This window comes from Excalfactoria chinensis, chromosome 1 (assembly GCF_039878825.1).
Source record: "Excalfactoria chinensis isolate bCotChi1 chromosome 1, bCotChi1.hap2, whole genome shotgun sequence".
Lineage (NCBI taxonomy): Eukaryota > Metazoa > Chordata > Aves > Galliformes > Phasianidae > Excalfactoria > Excalfactoria chinensis.
Window position 1 is genome coordinate 23,347,349 of NC_092825.1, and position 19,798 is coordinate 23,367,146.

The window sequence follows — 19,798 nt, forward strand, 5'->3', positions numbered from 1 at the left end:
TCTCTCTTTCTCTCTTTCTCTCTTTCTTTCTTTCTCTCTCTCTCTCTTCTCTTTCTTTCTTTCTTTCTTTCTTTCTTTCTTTCTTTCTTTCTTTCTTTCTTTCTTTCTTTCTTTCTTCTTTCTTTCTTTCTTTCTTTCTTTTTCTTTTATTTATTTTTTCCATTTATATTTTCTAACATTTTAATGAGAAACCAAGCATTTCTTCAGAGCATACAAGAAATGAAAATATACCTATGTACCTGCACTCAAGCAGTTAAGAGAGAAGGATGACTTGCACAGATAAACAATTGACAAAAAAGAGAACAAACAGATGCTAGATATAAACGGTCAGTTCCTGCAATAGTCAGAAGTCACCAGGGGTGCTCTGCAAGTCTGTGCTGTTTAATGTATGCATAAATGAGTTTGCGAAGTGCGTGAACAGTCCAGCAACAAAGTTTGCTGAAGATCTGAAAGCCTTCAAGGTGATGAGGACAGACTATGAAGGATGGCAGGAGGATTTTACAAGACAGCATGTCAAGGCAATAAAATGGCAGGTGAAACAGAACAAAGAAGATAGATTTAAAGTGATACATGATAGATAGTTCTAGGAAAATGTCATCTCTCTGCTCAATAGAACTTAAAAAACCCCAAAACTTAGACATTATTAGAAAAAGATTACAGAATAAATCGGGAAAGATCTTTATTTCATATAAATTCATGATTGGTCTGATCCTTGAACACTCTGCTCTGTTCTGCTATCTCATGACAAAAAGAATACATTAAAATGGGAAATGGTTCAGAGAAAAGTAACAAAGGTGATCAAAAGGCTGAAATAAACAATGACTGAGCAGATTAAATATGGAAGCACTCACACAGGGGGTAAGATATGAAAAAGACATACAGGGTCCTGAGTGGCAAAGAGTCAGTGGATTGGAATTGACCATTTAATGTCTTCCAATCAAAGAACTGAATACCATCAAAAAGACAAAGTGAGAGTCAGGTTCAAAATAAATAAAAGAGTAAGACTTCCTGTCAATATGTGACAAACCCGTGGACTCCTTGCCAAAGGATGTAAATGCAAGAGGAATGCATACTTAAAGGGAAATTCCACTTGAACATGGAAAGAGCTAAACAGACAAAACCCAATTTTTCAAGCTCAGAAAATACTCAGAACTGAAGAACCAAACATAGCCGGAGGCTTGAAGCAGAAGGTGTTACACACGAAGCCCTGCTCCCTAGGTGTTCCTTTGACACCGTGGCTGGAGATAGAGAACTGAATTGGACCCTTAGTTTGAGCCCAAGGGTGTTCTGATGCTCTTATAAAGAACATCCCAAGCAGCACATTCCCAATTAGTAGCTAAACCCCAGACATCCTTCTTAAAGCAGAAACAGTGCTCATGTCTCTCTCTTCAAGACAAACAAAAAAAAAGGGTAATCTTTGCATGTAGCTCTAAGTACTTCTACAAAGATAAGGGCCAACGGTTAATTAATTAATTATCTGATATATTATTTAATATATCCTTTATACTGGAAGCCAGTGATCACTTACGTCCACGAACATCAAAGTAATTCATTTAAATATTCTCTTATTACCATCAGTTAGCATTAATGTTAAGTCAGAAGACTTGACTCTAGATTAATTTATGGATAATATGGCAAATTAAGACTGTAATAATCTGAGTTGAAAAACAGTGTGCAGTGGCTATTGAAAATAACCATTCTGTTGCTCAGTTGTGCTGGTCAGCAGGATTGAATTACAAATGTTACTGCGTGTATGGTGAAATATCTTCTGCAAAAATGAGAAACCTTTTTAAAGAAATCACATCTAAGTATCATATTGTTATTTTTCCCCTAGATGTCTGGCAGGTGGAAGCCATTACCCTGCAGAGATAGGCTCAGGGTTAACTTTACTGTAATGCCTCAAATGCCTCAGGATATGTGGCAAAACCTTGTGAAGGGCACATATGTAACTCTCTAAATGCTGTATATCATCCTAATCCATGGAGAGTACAACGGATCATCTCTAAAGGGTGCAAGCTTCTCTATTCAAATGGAATATTAAAACAAGCGTGTTCCTTAAACAGTTATTTGTCAGCATGAGTTCATGTTAATTTGACTGTACAGATTTTGCATTATGCACTATTATTTCGTATTTTTTCTGGCATCATCAAGATACTCTCTTTACCACAGAAAGAATTGTTAAAAGTTGAGATATAGGGATGAAAGCATTGCCTTCATAGATCTCACCACAGATTTCTGCTGGTTGAAAGATGACAAACAGGGAAGGTTTGCAACAATTTGCATTCTTATAAATACATGTATGCATATTGTGCATTTAGCTTACTCCAGAATACCTTTACTGAAATGACAGGTGAATTTCTGATCCACAAAGGCAGAACAGGAGTGGGCACCGTGTTGGACAGCTTTTGCAATCATTGCCCATATCCCATCTCTCTTTCTTCCTCCTGGTTTTGCTTGATTTAAAGTTCATGCTCATATATCTGTGACCTCCTTGCACTTGCTTCCAACAAGGCTTGCCACTTGCACTAGTGGCATAGTATATTACTATATTACAATAATATTTATCTAGGAGGAAGGGAACTAGGTCAAAAGAAGTTTGACCAGCTCAAAGGTGAAAGCAGCTTCCATTGTGCTGTGGTAAAGATGAGCTGAATAACTGTGCTGAAAGATGCAAAGCTCTGTACTCCCTTGCTCTGTATTCAACCATTTTGCTAATAGGCACCATGGCTTTGAGCCTCAATTCCTGAAGCAGTGAGGCTTTGCCATTTTGCTGTTTACAAGAGGAGAGCAATACTGAATGCCTGGCTCTCTTGCTGAATTCTGGGACACAATTTTCCAAGCGCTGAGTGCAGTTCCAAATAAAAAGCAGATGTGATTAATTTTTCTATACTCATTTCTGTAACATGCATTGTGTTGCTTGGCATGTAATCTATGAAAGCAGCTATGACACACACTGATTTTTCTCTTTTCAGGGAAATGAGATGTGTGTGTTATAGTTTGGTGGTGGTGTTTGTTTCTAATCATAAGTATTCCTGGGAAATGAATGTGACTGTCAAGTGTTCTGCACTCGGATATGAAAGCCAACAGACTTCTGCTCTGCACGTGAGCATTTCCCAAACCACTGATCTGCATGAGCTGAGTCCCTATTCTTCATCAGAAGGAATGGGGTGCATCAAATGAAAAGATAAGGCAGCAGATGAAGGAAATCCCAAAGGAATCTCTTCATCATTCATAGCATAATGTCATTGTCACAGGATACTGTGGATGGCAAAGCAACATATAAATTCAAAAACCAATAAACAGAATTAATGGAAAAGAATTCCTTTATGGACTATTAAAAGACTATTAAGGACTATTAAACACCAGGCACGGGTGCAATTTCCAGCTCAGGAAATCTCTGGGACACTGAGTACCAGACACAGGAGACTACTGGAAGAAATACTGGTCTGTCCTTTTTCTTTCCTTGTACATCTCCCCTATCTGTCCTTAAATCTTCATTCGAACCCCATACTTCTTAGCTGAAAAATTTGGATAAAAACACTGAGATATAATAAGTCTCTAGAAAAAAAGTTTCCTATTTGTTATTGTCCTGTGTCAAACAAGTGCAGAGAGGCCCTGAGAAGGGTGAGCGTTTTGCCGTGCAGGATGTTTTCTATGCCAGCAAGGACTATCTATGCTAGCATGTTTTGGTTCTCATGCCCCAAGCCATATTCAGTCCTGAAGCTGCTCAGACGTGACAGTGTGTGACCATGCCTTGCCAACGTTTGGCTTCTCAGCAAGCTCTGGCTCATATCCAGCCAGACTAAACAGGACTGCAGTCAATGAGAGACTGACTGCATCTCAGGGTGCATGTAAACCCATGAGAAGAAGCTCTTACCTCCAGGAACAACAGGACTGACATTGAACTGTCCCAATAGAGATGAGAGGACACCTGCAAGAGTTCCTCCCCACATGCACAGCCCAGTGCTACCCCACTCTGTACTGAGTTTAACTTCTAGAATCAGGAGGTCCCTAAGTGATATGACATTAGTGCCAAAATTGCATCTAAAGAGAGTTGTTACTCATAGTAGTTGTAAAGCTTACAGTGAAGACTTTTCTATCCCTTTTCCTGAAGCAGAGAACCAACAATAAGTGCATTTGTTTGAGTTTGACCTCAGTGATGTCAGCTTCAGGTGTGTGGTGTGTATGCAGTTCTCTACTTCCAAACAGTGTTGTGTTGAAAATCAGCTTCTGCATCCATCAGAGGTATCAGCCTCTTGTTCATTGTTACGGCCAAACTGAATGTGAGCTTTTCAGGATCTTTTAAAACTTTCCCATATCCCACTCTCCCAGAGCTATCAAGAGAGACTTCCCCTTCCTGAAGAACTTTGCTCTTTTCTTCATTACTCAAAACTCACTCTCTGGGTGATATAACATTCCAGGAACAAAGAAAAATAAAGCTTCACCTTGGTGCTAACCAAAACTGTAAGCACAGATGTTATTTCCTTATTTATTTGTGACAAACTATAATTTACCTGAAATATTGACTGGTAATAAATGTGTCTTTTCCAGTTATGAAAGTATCCTCAGTGTAAATTCTCTAACTCAAAGGGAGTAAGACTGGTTTACATCAGCTGTAAATCTGACTCCACAGCCATGGTAGTGTGACTGTGTGCCGTTTTCTAATCAAATAACCACTGTGAAATACCTGATTCACTTTGCACCCAACAGCTGTACTTTCAGCCTCTGTTCCCAGTCACACTCTGAAAACAAGCACAATAAGAAAGGTCGAAACAGCTGCAACTTCTCAACAGAAAAAAAAAAAAAAAAAAAGGAGGGAGAAAAAAAGCTTGTTGTCAGGCTCCAGCTTAGGAAGGAAGTAAAACCATTTTTCTTATCCATCTCATGTGTGTCAGCTGTCTTAGAGAAATTATTACTGCTCTGTGTTGTAACAGAAACTCCACAATACTTAGTAAACTACAAACTCCAATCTATTCATGGCCAAATAAAGATTTAATGTTTCTGATGCAGCCAAAACACGCTCAGTATGTCAATGGGCTGCAATTATGCTCCGGGAGAGCTTTGGAATTCACCTTCCGGCCCCAATTATCTTCCTTAAAAGAGCTCATGAATCTTCTGTATTTGCACCATCTAGATCAATTTGATTTTAGTTTTAGATTTTGGCTGAAGAAATATATATTTAGTAAAGGAGGCTGCATTTCCTTTCCAGTATTAGTATATTAGTGCTTTCCGGAGCTGTTAAAGAACACAGTTTTTTTTTAATCTAAATAAAAGCACAAGCAGAAAATAACAGGTGACTACTTGCTGATTGGGTAAAGCATAGCTGCTTTTGCAGTCCCATTATTTTTGGTTCCTCTGATGCTTTTTTTCAAGAAGCAAAATACAGGCTATTCTCTGATAAATGCTGGATCATTAGCACAGCCATAAGCTTCAGTGGAATCACTTGTAAAGATTCAATGCGATCCGGCTCTAAATACATCAAAAACCTCGAATCAGCTAGCCATCATCTACAGAAGGAAAAACTGTGTTCTCAGAAACTATTTATTAAACTTTCTCCTGACTTTCACAGAAATGTTGTTATTTAAGTACATGGTAAACAGAGAAAAAGGAATGGAAATGGAAACAGACTCAGGGATGAGGCATCGGTAGAAAGGCAAAAAGTGATGAGCAGAAGAAAACGCAAAAGACGATAGAAGGAGAGCAAGAAAAATCAAAGAAAGAAAAGGAGGATCAAATGGTTGACTACTGATCAAGTGTAAGCAGGTGAATGTGAGAAACTTCTTCAGATAATTTTTTCTAGAGTATCAGTAGTTTGCTTCTGCACCTATGGGTGCAGTTGCCAGAGACAGAGGTACCGTGTCACTATTAATCTTGTGGATAACTCCTAGTGCTGAAATCTATGCCACAAACTAAAATGTCCAAACACAGACTTGAAATTTAGTACTTCAAAGAGGATCTAAATACAAGATGAACTGCATTCATTAGAAGAAACCCATATTTGAATACATATTTTTTATTTTTCCTTTAGATAGTTTCTATGAAAATATGAAGATATTAATGCAATATAGCCCGTTATAAAACAAGTTCCCTGACAGACAGAACCATGCAACTCATTTTCTCTGAAAGCATATCTCTCTCAGAACAGGTATGGTCAACTCTGAATAGCTGCAAGTTAAAAGTAGATTGTACAAGAAAACCCAACATTTTCCTGTACAAAGAGCTAAAAATATTAGCGCAAATGATGCACTGTACAAAAGGTAGGTGTGCAATAAGGGAAACAACAGGGGATCCCTTGCAACAAATTACAGAAGCTTTGTGAATTAAACAAAAAGAGAACAGTTAAATTTCTTCGGTAAAAAGTACAGGGAAGTGAGTGGAGATATTGTTATGATGAATTAAGTTACTGTTAGATTATCCCGACTTTTTAATCCATTTTACTTCAGTAGCATTAGTTTAATATCTTAGTATTTAATGATTTCCATCTCATTGCAGTTAATAGCTATATTTCCATAGAAACACTGAAAATCTGCTTTTGTTGGGCATTTGCTGATGAACATGCTTGAAAGCACTTCCTAGATAACTGTAAGTGTTAAAAAAAAATGAAAGATTTAATGGAAATGAACATTGCATTTTGCAAAAAGACACATCTTCTGGTCACACATCCTAGTGACCTACTATTCCTTCCAAGACCATTTAAAGGAAATGAAAAACACTAAGGATTTTACTTGGAGATGGTGTCATTAAAGCTAGTTATCATGCTTATTCTCCCAGTGGTCACACCAAATTCTCAGAAAGAGCTCCTTCTTACTACAGTATAAGGCCAATGATAACTTCCCTCTGTAAATCAAACCAATCTAATTCAACAATGAGAATATTTCTGGTAAAGACAATATGCAGTTTACACAGTAGCCTTTCTTTTGATGTGTAGTTGAACCTAGAATGGGAAAAGTATCCCGGAAATATTTTAATTGTTCCATGAGCTGGGTAGATGTCTGAATGAAATGTGTGGTTCACATTTGAATAATTTAAGGAATCTTGCAAATAAAAATAATGTTGGCTTTTGCTTTCTACCAGAGCTCCCTAAAAGCTTTGTGACAGCCAAAAACAAATGCAGTGAGTAAGATAGTGGTTGTTACTAACTGTATTTTTTAGATAGGGAAATGGCTTTGGAAAGGTTAAACAAATTGCTCATGTTCGCTTTATGAACCAGTATCTATGTTTAAGAGCAGAGTGTAGGTTGCTCCTGTGCTTAGCATGTAGCTCTTAGCATTTGCTTTTTCCTGCCTTAAGACTTCCTGCAGCTTATAGATAACGAGGCTGTCAAAGGAAGTTCAGGCAAAACTGGCAGGGTTGTCACTGAACATTTTGTTAAATTCCTATCTGTTAGAAGGAAAGGAGAAATGTAATTTGCTCTGATTTTCTCCTGTTTTCCACCTATCCTTTGTGGAAAATTACTTTGACCTCTTGTTTTGCAGGAGCACAACAGACTGTGCAGTAAGGGACAGGTTCTGCATCCAGTCTGTGCAGAAGGCAGTAGTCAGGGTATTGGCTTCCCTTTGACCAAAATAGGTGCCAACTGTGGGTTAATAAATAATGGAGACAGTATGCACACCTGCCTACTGGGTATATTAAGGACAGAGAATGAGGGGAAGGGAGAGAAGGAAGAGAAAACATGTTATTTAGACTATCTGATGACTTACACCCTACAAAGATTCTTATAAGAAGCTGCAGTGCCCAAGTGTTTTCTAATGGAAGATTGTCAGAATGAGAAAGCTCATTCTGGAAGGGCACAGCAGCTCATGATGGCCTTCTTATTCAGTATAATTTAACAATGGTTGATGGATAACACTCCTATCTTCGATGACTCATCAACCCACGGAGTAAGAATATTCAGACTGCCAACAGTTCAGGACAAATAACACTGCCAGAATGAAAAGGACGCAGATACTTGGATACAAGAAGGATTCAGATGTACACACCCTGGCTGGACCCTGTGACAGCTCTAGAAGCCAAGCTCTCCAAGGTGGTCACTGAAGGTTAACAGTGCTTGAAGAGAGATGGGTAGATAGAGGCATCCCTCGTTGTTTTCAAAGTATTTTTTCCTCTTATGTGTGACTGACAAACTTCAAAAAGACTTGGCCCTACGGGTTAGACTTATTTCATTATTCACCTACAAAGAAGGCACGCAGGCTAGTCTGCCTGCCTAGATCAGTTATACACTCAGTGGAGGGAGACAGACTTCAGGAGTATAATTTACCACTTATTATGGAAAACTTTTTTTACGGCATGAGGAAATGCTGTCCAAAAGAACAGTGTGAAGAAAATGTCTTCTAAAATCTAAGATGCAATCAGAGATACTTGAAAGTGTGTAGGGGAAGAAGTTAATCTCAGTTCTTCAGCTGTGAGTCATAATCTCATATGGGTAGAAAAGCAAGTAATTTGGTGCCATAAAAGTGGATCAGTATCTAGAAACAACTAACACTCCTGTTTCTGCACACTAAGCTGTCTGGGCAATTTACTTTAAGTTTGGTTTAATCTGATCTTCTAGATCAAATGACCACTTGAAGCACGTTTGAAACAGTTTGAAGAATCAGTCATTCTTTTAGAGCTTTTTACACCCATCTGGGGCTGAAGTATAATCGGTATGTATGTAGGACAGAAAGTGTTGTTTATTCTCCTTTGAAAGAAATCTAGTTTGTATGGACCAAAACAGATCTCTGAACTTAACCAGATGGACTAGTTGGAGACTGTGGTGGAATCTGATCCAGAACCATTGCTCCAAACCACAAATCCCATGTGAACATTTAAAATGCTGAATGCTCCATTAGATGCTTTGTTTATGTTCCAGAGGTTCTATTTTGCTCAGCAGTTTATATTTTCTAACACCCTGCTAAACTGGATAATACTGGTCCTCACTTTTTCCTGTTCTACAAAACTCCAGAGTGCTTTTTTTCAGTGTGAAGGTAATATTTACCTGCATGAAGCGGCCCTCTGAAGTTCCCAGATTGGCAATGGTAAGGTTCCCTTTGGTGAAGACAGATATTGAAGTTAACAGGATGTTGTTGAACTGGCCCATGAACAAGTCAACCCTCTGCAAAGGAGTCGTAACTTCTAAGCGGTATTCATCATCTTGTGCTCTGCAGTATGAAGCATTTCTTGAAAAAGCCTGTTAGAAAATGAAGTACAGATGAGTACTGTCTTTATGAGTAAGAATAGATCTTTGTCAGAGTGAAGTCATTTAGCACAAATGCATTTGACCAAAAGTATTTTAAAACGTTTCAAACTTAATTGCTTCATCAGTTATGGTGTTCCTTGAGGAAGGCAATGACTTCTTAACATTATGGGAATGTTTCTTTGAACTTTTTCATTCAGTTGGTTAGGAAGAAGACCACAGGGTCTTCATTTAACCAGATGATGTGTGTATAAGAACACATACCAAAGTATTCTTTCTCTTAGTGAATGCCATAATGCTTCCTCAACAAGGCTCTCAGAATTCTTTGATTGCAGAACTTGACCAAGAACACACTTGTTTCTAAAACACTGATTCCTAGAAAATGATTCTCTAAAAAGCTTTGCTTTTTTTCCCCACTTTTTTTTTTTTCTGCATTAAAACAAGATTTTCCAACATTTTTCTTTTTCTGTTCTATTTTCCCCACATTTGTTTCAGTAACAGAAAAAGATGGAGAAAGAAGAAGAAGATAGAGCAGGAAAAATATGTTTCTGATCGTGCATTTTAATGAAACTGAGAATGAGGCCAGATTTTTCTAATCACATAAGCTGTTATATTGATCATCTATTGCTTATGCACTATTTTGTCCAATCTCTGTATGTCTTGGGTGAACCATAATAGTTGCTGTATTTGCAGGATTTTCTTCTTCAGTTTGGCAACAGAGAATACATGTTTTTAGTTTCCATTGGAAAAATTTCTGTGGAGTACACTTTAAGGAATCTCCAGAGAAGAATATAACCTGCTGTTTTGAGAATTCAATAGTAATCTACTAACTGAAAATTCCATTACTATTGATACTACATCATCTGTTTTGGTGAATTTGTACACATAATAACCAGGAACCCCCAAAAGGATCTCTAACCAGTTTAAATTTGGAAGTCATCTAGTGTCTCCCCACTTCATAGGGGAAGTAGCATACTTTATGAATAAACATGCAAGAAGATTAAAAAGGATCTTATGATGATTTCCTCTGTCAAAATCAATTCAGAGCAAGGTTTTTTCCTGATTTTGTATTGATTTGTAGTTACAAACATGTTTTTAAAATCGTTTTAAAAGCTTGAATTAAGCCTTTTAAAGACATAGTCTTACCACTAAACTCAATAGACTGGGATCTTATACTTTAAGAACAAGTAGGAGTAAAATTTTACTTTTGTATTTTCTTGATTTGGGCGATTTTCCTTCTATTGTTTATAATCAAAGTATTATGAAAAAGAACACAACCCAGAATTTCTTGTTGGTTAAACACTGGTGAATTCTGGAAAAGATAAACAACACACAAAACAATGCACTGAAAATGCTACTAGCAAACTGTTCAATGTAATGGTGCAGTCCTTGGCCATTAAATTGTATTCCTGAACTGTGTCCAGCAATAGTAGTGGCAAATGAAGGTCCTGTGATTCCTGGAGGTTGCTTTCAGCAGTGGAGTCAGCTTTTCTCCAGGTGTCTTGCCATTTTGCTGTATCATTTATGTAAAAGTCTGCATAAGACCAAACAAGCAACTGAAATCTCTATACACAATTTAGTGATAGAGAAAGAGGGCATCCAGATTAGACCTGATACAGCAGTCACTTCAGTTTGGTTATCCACATGCTAGTGTTTTCTCTATATCTTATTAACTATCAGTGTATGTTAGGAAGTCAGCTAATACTTTGCATTTAAACACACTGAACATTCACTGAATACATAATTTTAACCTAGTATTTGACATGGTTAAATCATCAACAATAGACAAACACAACTTTTCTTTGTTTTGGCCACCAAACAAGCTAAAGGCTTTGTTCTTTTGCACTCATATCCTATCCAGTTGAAAAATATTTCTGAAACATCTGTGCAGAGATTACTCATACAGTGAGTATGAATAGTTCAAGTGTAGAAAGATGTGCATTTTTCATGCTTTTTTGAAATAATGCAGGTTTCTGAGTTTACCTTCCCCCACCTTGGGACCTCTGTTCTTTTCTTTAATTCTTTTCCTTGCATGTGAAAAACAAAAACCAAAACTTTGGGTATGATGCTTCTGCGTTAACCTTAAAAAAGCACTTCCTCCTGTTTGCCCATCTCAACATGACTGGAACATCCTGACGCTCCTTGTGCAGCTCTGTTCAAGCTCATTTTAACAAGTGGCTAGATTTTCCTACTTGCCTTGACACCTTTCCTAGCCTCCCTGAAGTCATTTCAGCCTTCCTCAGAGATGTTGTAATTTTGGGTATCTGCCCAAGAACCTTCAGACTGTTCCACATATGGCTCTCTTACAAAACCTAGCTCTTCATGCACCAACCACAATGTAAGGTTAGCTGTTCAGAAAATACAAATGCTTTGATCCTTGAGTAGAAGTAGAGAGATTAAAAGGCTACTTAGAAAATTATAGAAAGACTGATAACACAGAAAACCAGCAAAGAAGCTGCTTTAAATTAACTCTTTGAAGATTGAATCTCTCTCCCTCTCTTTCTCTCAGTGTACACATAAGTATTCTCTTGGCTGTCAGTGTGGAAAAATAACTGATGTCAGATGATGCACTCGGGATATTATGCCAAGTTCCAGTGACAAATCACACAAATATTGAAATGGACGATTAGAGCACGGGTAAGCGCTTGGGTTGGGCTATGCTGCCTCTCCTGTGTTATGAGAAGTACCAATTGCACATGACTCATAGTAAGGGCTTTGTGAAACTACTGTAGGTGAGCCATTGGAATGCAACAAGGTGCAGACATGCGCTATCCAGAAGGGTAGGACATAACATACACCACCTTACTTTTTCATAGGAGAAATGTTGATCTTTCAGTATTTATTCCTGTCTGGGTTCAGGGAAGGCAGACACATCGAAGAACCCTCCAGAAATCTTTGAGCCGGGCTATCAAAATCAGTTGCTGCTTGGCAGTTAACTAATGACATGATCAGACTTAAATATAATATTTTGGATACAACTGCACATGTAAAACTGAAAGTGCAAATCATGAAGAAAATTTTAAAACCACTAAAGAGAGTCAGTGTCAGTGCCTTCTATCTAGTCCAAACAGCTAGACTCAGGGACAAAAAGTCTCAAAAGGTTTAACCAGGGATTTTTTGTGAGCTTTCCTGACATTTGCAGCCATGTTATTTGGAGAAACAGTTCAGTAAGCATTTCTCCAGGCTGGTCTGTCCAGAGCTGGCCAAAACCTTTCATCATTTAAGTGCAGTGCTCAATTAGATAGTGATATTATGTCTTGATCTGATACTTAATGTCTTGAATAAACTCGAAATTAATGACTTAATCACTGCAGAACATCTCATAATGTCTTGCAAGCAATTTGGAGGACATCATTAAAATTTAAATTTAATTTGACAAATTGGAGAAATGGACTGAAAGTAACAAGATTTACTAGTGTCAGTTGTAAAATACTACATTTATGAAGGAGAATTCAAGTACATTGGAAATAGGTGGGAATCTTGTTTCCTATTGGTTAGTTTATACGGCTTATCACCTATTGGCTCTCAGGAAACAAACTACTAATACCAGCTTTAGTTTCATGCTATAGGTACTGAAAGTCTCCAGGAAGGGAAATCGGCACTCAGAAGTGCCTACAGCATTTCTCTGTTGAGCATTTCCATGGTCTAACATGGATCATGGAAAAGGAGCTGCTGCCAGATGAGCTGGAGACTGATATCTACAAATGGCAAAATCCAGTTTCAATGAATAACTGCTATAAAGGAAATGAATGGATGATTCTACATAGAAAATTGATTCCCAAGCCAATTTAAAGTCAAAACAGTGTATGAAGACATTTAGGAAATCACCAGAATAGTTTACTTTCTCTTCTGCCGTGGAGGTTAGCAAATCGAGATGAGTAAACTGCAGTCTTCAGGAATGTATTCTTTTATATACAAATACATAATTGTGAAGAACTTACATGCATAACAGGCTGAACAGCAACAGCAACTGCAGGGAAGATAAAAGAACCTCTTCAGATTTTCCTCTCTCAATTTGCTTGCGTGTTTCTAGTCAACAAAGTTTTGCTGCTTTGCAACACATCCAGATTTTCTGGGTAGTGTACAATATCTCTCTCCAGGTGAGAAATGCATTTGATCACTCCATCCTTCCATATGAAAGACAAGAACTAACATTCTGGCTCCAGTAACACTGGTGAAGCCAAGATATTGCCTGAAGAGGATGAGTGACTTGATCAGCATCATGCTGGCAGCCCATTAGAAGACTAAATTTGGAACTTGTACCATCTTTTTTTCATCCCCCAAATTAAAAAATGTGAGGTACGTTATTAACCTGGATTGTATATTGTTGTTATCTTTGAAAGGAATTACTCCTTGGATTTCATAAACCTCATAAATCTTCCCAGCTGTCACATACCTATCTCTTAAATTTTAAACTCAGGGAAGACTACGAAGATCCTTGTTCTTATAACTCCTTGACAAAATGAGGTGAGGAGAAAAATAACCAGGACAACTTTCCTGGCCTCTGACGCATTTATGGGCCCTGTTCACTCTGTGCCTTATTCTGTCAATTCCCTTAGCAAAGGGACAATTTCCCCTCTCCTTTTCCATGTAGTTTCACATCATAGTTGGTCAGATGGAATAATGCACAAGGGAGAAAATTAGACATATACATGTAGCTTTCCAAGCTGATCCCATGGAGGAGATTTTTTAACTCTGCAATCTGCAAGAACAAAAATTTATGAAATTGACCCAATTTCACTACTAACAATTCTAAAAAGGAATGGTCACTTTGTTTTTCTCACTGGACACAATTGTGTCCATTATTTAATTATGAGCACAATCAATGACTTTACAAGGAAAAACAATGAACACTTATTTTTTGTAAGTAACTGAACAGAAAAGAATAACTTGTGAACAAACATGAGCGCTGTACACTAAAGCCAGTCAGGATGGAGGAACAAAAGTTCTTTGGATACAGCATCCCAGCTTTTGCCAACAAAATCAACCACAGTTCTATAGTCAGAATTGTCACCTGTTGGATCATCACAACAGCAGTGTGAATTCCCAAAACTTGCTGCTGCATTTCCAAGAAGCAGCTATATGTGTCTAAACAGGGATGTCCATATAGCCATGCTAGTTGTACGTACTCTTTAAAAGCAGGCTGAATGTACAATGACACTGTTCTTCATTGGCACCAAGATTACCAAGATCATATTATCTCATTTCCTTTATTAGATATTATCAGTGATGAGCTTTGGTCTTTCATATTGAGCTGTTGCACATATTTATATAGATGGGCTCAGTATATCCTTGGAACGAGGTATTCCAAATAGGTGAGTCAGCTGTTATTTGCAGTAGGGACCCAATGGAAATGATACTGGAACAGTCTGTTGTGCACAGCCCACCTGCTGCTCTAACAGCCCAGAAAAACATCTAATTTTCATGTTAATGAGGCAATGATAGGTAGTAGATAGCTTCCTAGGTACACATGTTCACCTTCTTCAAGCACTGTTCTGTCAAGCAGCTACCTAATATCTATGTTCTTGGGAAAAGGAACAGAAGTCATTCAGAGCTCACATCACAAAAAATGTATTTTAAAACACATCATACAAAAAGCGATGTGAATTTTAAAACATAGTTTTGCAAAGCAGAATTCTTCTTGTGATAATAAGCAGGGAAAAAAAAAGCAATAAAAAATGGAATGAGCCAGTTTCACTAGTGGGCACATATTTCTCACCAGTTCCTACAGAAAAAGATCTGAGGTGTTCCTGGTCACTTCATGAGAGTGTAGGTGCTGAGAGCTATGTGCAGTGTTGCTTGAGAACTGAACACATCTGTGGCAGTGGATCGAGTTCTTCTGTTTCTAAGAACTTCTGCTGGGGCACTAAAACTTAGCTTTACGTGGAAAAAGAGCTTCTTCCTCTTTTTGTTTTAAACAAAGAATTGTTTCCCTCTTCCTTCCTCTTCTTCCTATTATTCCTCATGTATTTGAATGGAATTCAAGTGTTTTTTTTTTTTAATAAAATACAGGGGAAGTATGTTCCCTTTCTGAGAGTAAAATTTCAGTTCTCGACTGCAAAGTAAGAGATCTGAAGAAAAAGCAAGATAGAAACCAGTAAGAAACTGTAATTATGCTGTGGCCAATACTATGAGTTACTATTGCCTGGACTTAGTAACACAAGAAGCCAACCCTGCAAAACAGTCCTTGTTGTAAAAGAAGGAGAAATTTGGAGGAAATTACTGGAAGATCTTTGAGCTTCACTTTGAACTTCCAGTACTTGGTCTGGAACTCACTTAAGTCAAAGGAAGGATTGTTCAAATGTTTAAATCTTTAAAGAACTCCACTGAACTAAAATTTTACGCAGTATCAACCCACTAACTCCTATGCTTGTTGCCTTGATCTACTTCACTGTTAAATGAGGAGGGGAAAGAGGTTACTGTAGTGATACTCCACTTAAGGTAACAAGGTAAAAAGACATCCACGTTAAATGTAATTAGTTAATACAAATTAAGATGATTATATGTTCTATTGTCAAGATCATTCAAAGAGTTATTTGCTTTTGTCATTGAACAGCACTGCATTAGTTCTCATAATTCGGTTAGTGCATTAGCACTAAGTAAATCTTATTGATTTGAAAGATAAAATGGACCTAAGTAATCTTCGCATTTTGCTTATTTCCTTTATATTAATTTAACGTTTAACTCAGTATACAGATTATCAAATGAGAGGTGTTGACGAATTACAGATAGTGAATAAATAAAAAAAGGTGTAGGAGTTGTTGCTCTAAACAGTTTAGATATACATTTACACAGTATGTTGGGTGCATTTGTTCAGAGAAATCCTTATTTATGTGGAACCTGTGATGATGCAGAAAAGCTGTGAATTTCATGTAGACCAGATATTCTAAAATAATGCTGAGTGTGGAGACTCTTACTCCACGAGAATATTGCTCAACAACTGCACTTGCAGCCAAAACAGTGGTGCAAGAGTGTGTGGGATACAAAAGTGTCCAGAAAGTAGGAAAAAATCATACAACTGGCCCTAGATTCTAGTCAGCGTATAAAAGAAGAGTTGTGTATGCCTTAAGAAAATGAAGCTCTAATTATCACTTCCCCCAGGATCATTCTTCCCCTAACATTTCATTGTATTCACTCAGTGCATATCCAGTAGAACTAATAGTTCTTTGTGACCTACTCTTGCTTTCTGAAACATTTATTCAATGGTTTTTATTCCTTTGCAATATATATATATATATAATATATATATATATAATATATTAATAATATATATATATTTAATTAATAATAATAATATATATGTAATATATATATATATAATATTTAGTATGGGATTTGACTCTGATTTTACTTCTGTCTGTGGAAATCAGGAGTAATTCCACTCTGATGGAAAATCTGTCTGAGTTCTTAACCTAGAAAGCCCAAGTGACACAACAGTCTCCTGGATACTAATTGCCTACTGTTGCTTTAGTGAGCAATGGTGAAAGTGATGGTGATACATGGTCCTGAGTCAGATCAAACTGTGAGCAGAGAAATTGCTGAGGTAAGGGTGGTGCTGAGGGAGCTGAAAGGCAGATGTCTGCCTTGTCAGGGCTTTTGTTCTAAATGCAGACAGGATAAAAAAGTGTCTTTCATAGATGGGCAGAAATAGAAGGCTGAAAGCTTGTTAGACGCTTACAATACTGTAGTATCTGATGGATGCCCTCTGGATATGTTTCTTCATCATTTGGCAGAAGAAGCTGAGAGAAATTTGTTCCTGACTTAGATGTCTCAGCTAACTATCAAAGCCAGGTGGGCTAAATCCAAGGCTTAGTAGATATGCATGTGGTGCACTGCAGAATCAGCTTTCTTTTCTCCAGAACATGGATTTGTATACAAAGAAACCCAAGCAGCTCACTCAGCAGGGCTGACAGTGTCCCATTGCAAACTATCCATCTGCAGACCAGACAGAAACTTAAGAGTGGAGCAAAGGAACCTTAGAATTTGCTTTGCACCCAGGAAAATAGACTTAGATCTGAATACATCTCTAGTGAGTGTACTTAATGTCGCACGCCTACTAGTCTACACTTGGAAGAGTCTTCCTGTGGGACCATAAAGTTTTCCACATTTTGTCAGAGTTACACAGGATCAGAAAATTATTCTATGCCCAGCTCTAGTCTTTAGAGTTTAAAGGGTTTCAGAAACTCCGGGGAATAAAAAACACATGACCAGAATATCCAGACATCAATGTGAAAAATTAAAAACATTTTCTGCTTGAAATGATTTCTGTGAAATTCCAGAGAAATGCAGCACTATCACTCTCCCACACTAATAGCCAACAGGGAACCCTGCCTTCGGTGGAAGAATTTGATTAAAAACTCTGGAAATGGAACATTATTAGTAACTCTGGATGATAAAGCAGTGCCCTTTGCAGAAAATGGTAGGTTAACGGATACCACTTTTTCACAGAGAAATCCAGCTTTCAACAAGAAGATGATAAAATACCAAACAGCAGCACTGGGAGCCAGAGCCAGGTCCTTAACAGGAGATCAGGAGATGAAAAACTCTGTAGTTTTTCAACACTTAGATTAACAGGTCAGTCAGCCCGCAAGTCCCATGTGTGCTGGGGCTTGGAAGACTCTGCATACACCTACTACTACCTACTACTAAGTAGGTACTACTTAGTACCTACTACACCTACTACTAATGGCAGCCTGGTACTTTCCAAAGAAGGTCCTTGACACGCTTTTTTCCTTGTCTTTTTCTTGGGAACTTTCTTGTGTCATTGTCCCTGGGCAATCACCTCAACCACCTCCAATTAATCTGACCCAGCCCGAGATAACCATAGCCATACCTGTGCCTAACTTCTTTCATGGAATTCAGACTGTTCCTGCAGCCATCACACTTTCCCCAGACATGCCTTGCAAAACTGAATGAGTAGATGGCACTGTAGTAGATGCTGGAGGGCCTTGGGATGGCAAGCATACCTTGCTTTGCACTTGGTGCCATGCAGGACTTATGAAGGTAGGGTATTTCCTGGACTTTCAGCAGACAGGCAGTGAGTGCAAAACAGGAATGTAGATGCAGCCCATCATTTTACTAGCATGATTTAAGCCTATATTAAAGGGTGTCACTGTGCATTGCTCATCACCAAATTGCTCTTTATTTATCCTTCTGAGATGTCAGAACCCATAGAGAAACTAGCACAAAAACTACGTGGCTAGGAGCAGGCTTCATGCCCAGGCAGATCTCTGTGTCCCATTTGATGTAGCATTTAAAAAAAGAATGAATGATTGAATCAATCAGATGGATCCTGGTGCCTGGCTTTTAGGGGAAGGAACAAGGCATATCCTACTCACGATACAAAAAACGTATTCTCCATGCTGTGAGATTATCCAAATAAGCCACATCTACCCTTCCTAACCAGAGAGATGTGGTGCTATTTTTAAGCCTGCTAATATTTTTTAAGCCAAATGGTGTGGGATCTTAGAGTTACAGGGCTTCAAAAGACTTATTTGTCTCTGTTTATTTTATTAAATATTCCTAGACATACCCTAAGGATGACAGATCAATAAGTGCCTTTGTGGTTTCCTGATAGAAGGCAGCAATTATTTTCTTCCATTACAATATAAGCATAACCCAATTTTACTCATCTATCATGATATGTAATAGTAATAAAGAAGCATCAGCATGTGTTCATTTTACTGTCATTTTATCTCTTGTTTTGGTGATTTTTTGTTTTCATTTCATGCTTTTCCAATATGATTTTTATCTCTTTGTGCCTTTCATTTGACAGGAGTGGCGACCAGATTGTCTTGCTTTAGGACACTTGTGGGAAATGTGGTAAAAGCCTGTGTGTGGTTTCTCTTTTCCCAGAAAGTAAATGGAGTATGTTAGCCTCTCATCTGTCCCTACAGAAGGAACTTCTAGAGTTGATTTCATTTTCAAAGATGCTTTTCCATGGAAGTCCATAGAGATTGAAACTGGGCAGCAGGGAAATGGGCTCACAATAGTTTGGTAAATAAAAGAAACAGAAAAGCTAAACAAAGCCATAAGATTCTGATCTGACAATTGATATATACATAGCTGATTGCTGAGGCTGAACTCAAACCGTTTTCCTCACATGGAGGATCCCATTCAATTCATGACAGAGGTTGAGACTACTGGACTACATCTGCAGATGAAACAAGTAGTACTTGTCTCCTTAGTTATGTACACCTCCACTCCAATACCACAGCTGAAAGTGACTAAAAGCCAAAGACCAGTTTCCTCCTTGTGGGTGAGGGGACTCCTGAACAGTGATTCAAAACCTTCCACAGTCCTGATTTTGGCAAGAAGACTCCTTTACTACAACTCCATATTTTACTTTTAATTTGAAGCCAGTTCAATTTCCTTTCTGTCACTCAAGTGACAGCCAGCTCTTCAGTGAAGGAAATTCTCAGGAACTGTTAACTGGTCTCAGCTCCACTTGAAGTACATCCGATGTCAGTCAGATGTACCACTGGATTAACTTTTCCTAACCCAGACTTTAGTGAGTCCAGGCTTTGCCTTCTTAAGTATTTCACTTAAACACAACTGAAAGTGTTTCATTTTGATTTTAAAATGCTTTCCATGAACAATGGAATAAGTGAAGCACAATTGAGCCTG

The 19,798-nt window shown here is 37.9% G+C and overlaps 1 protein-coding gene across 2 annotated transcripts in view; it reads right to left on the minus strand.

Moving 5' to 3' along the window:
* Nucleotides 1-19,798, minus strand: part of MET (MET proto-oncogene, receptor tyrosine kinase) — an 87,407-nt gene that overhangs the window by 44,367 nt on the left and 23,242 nt on the right. For both annotated transcript variants that reach the window (XM_072337474.1, XM_072337483.1), the window contains exon 3: nucleotides 8,975-9,166. In XM_072337474.1, the coding sequence (XP_072193575.1) occupies nucleotides 8,975-9,166 (192 nt within the window). The remainder of the gene's footprint in view (nucleotides 1-8,974; nucleotides 9,167-19,798) is intronic.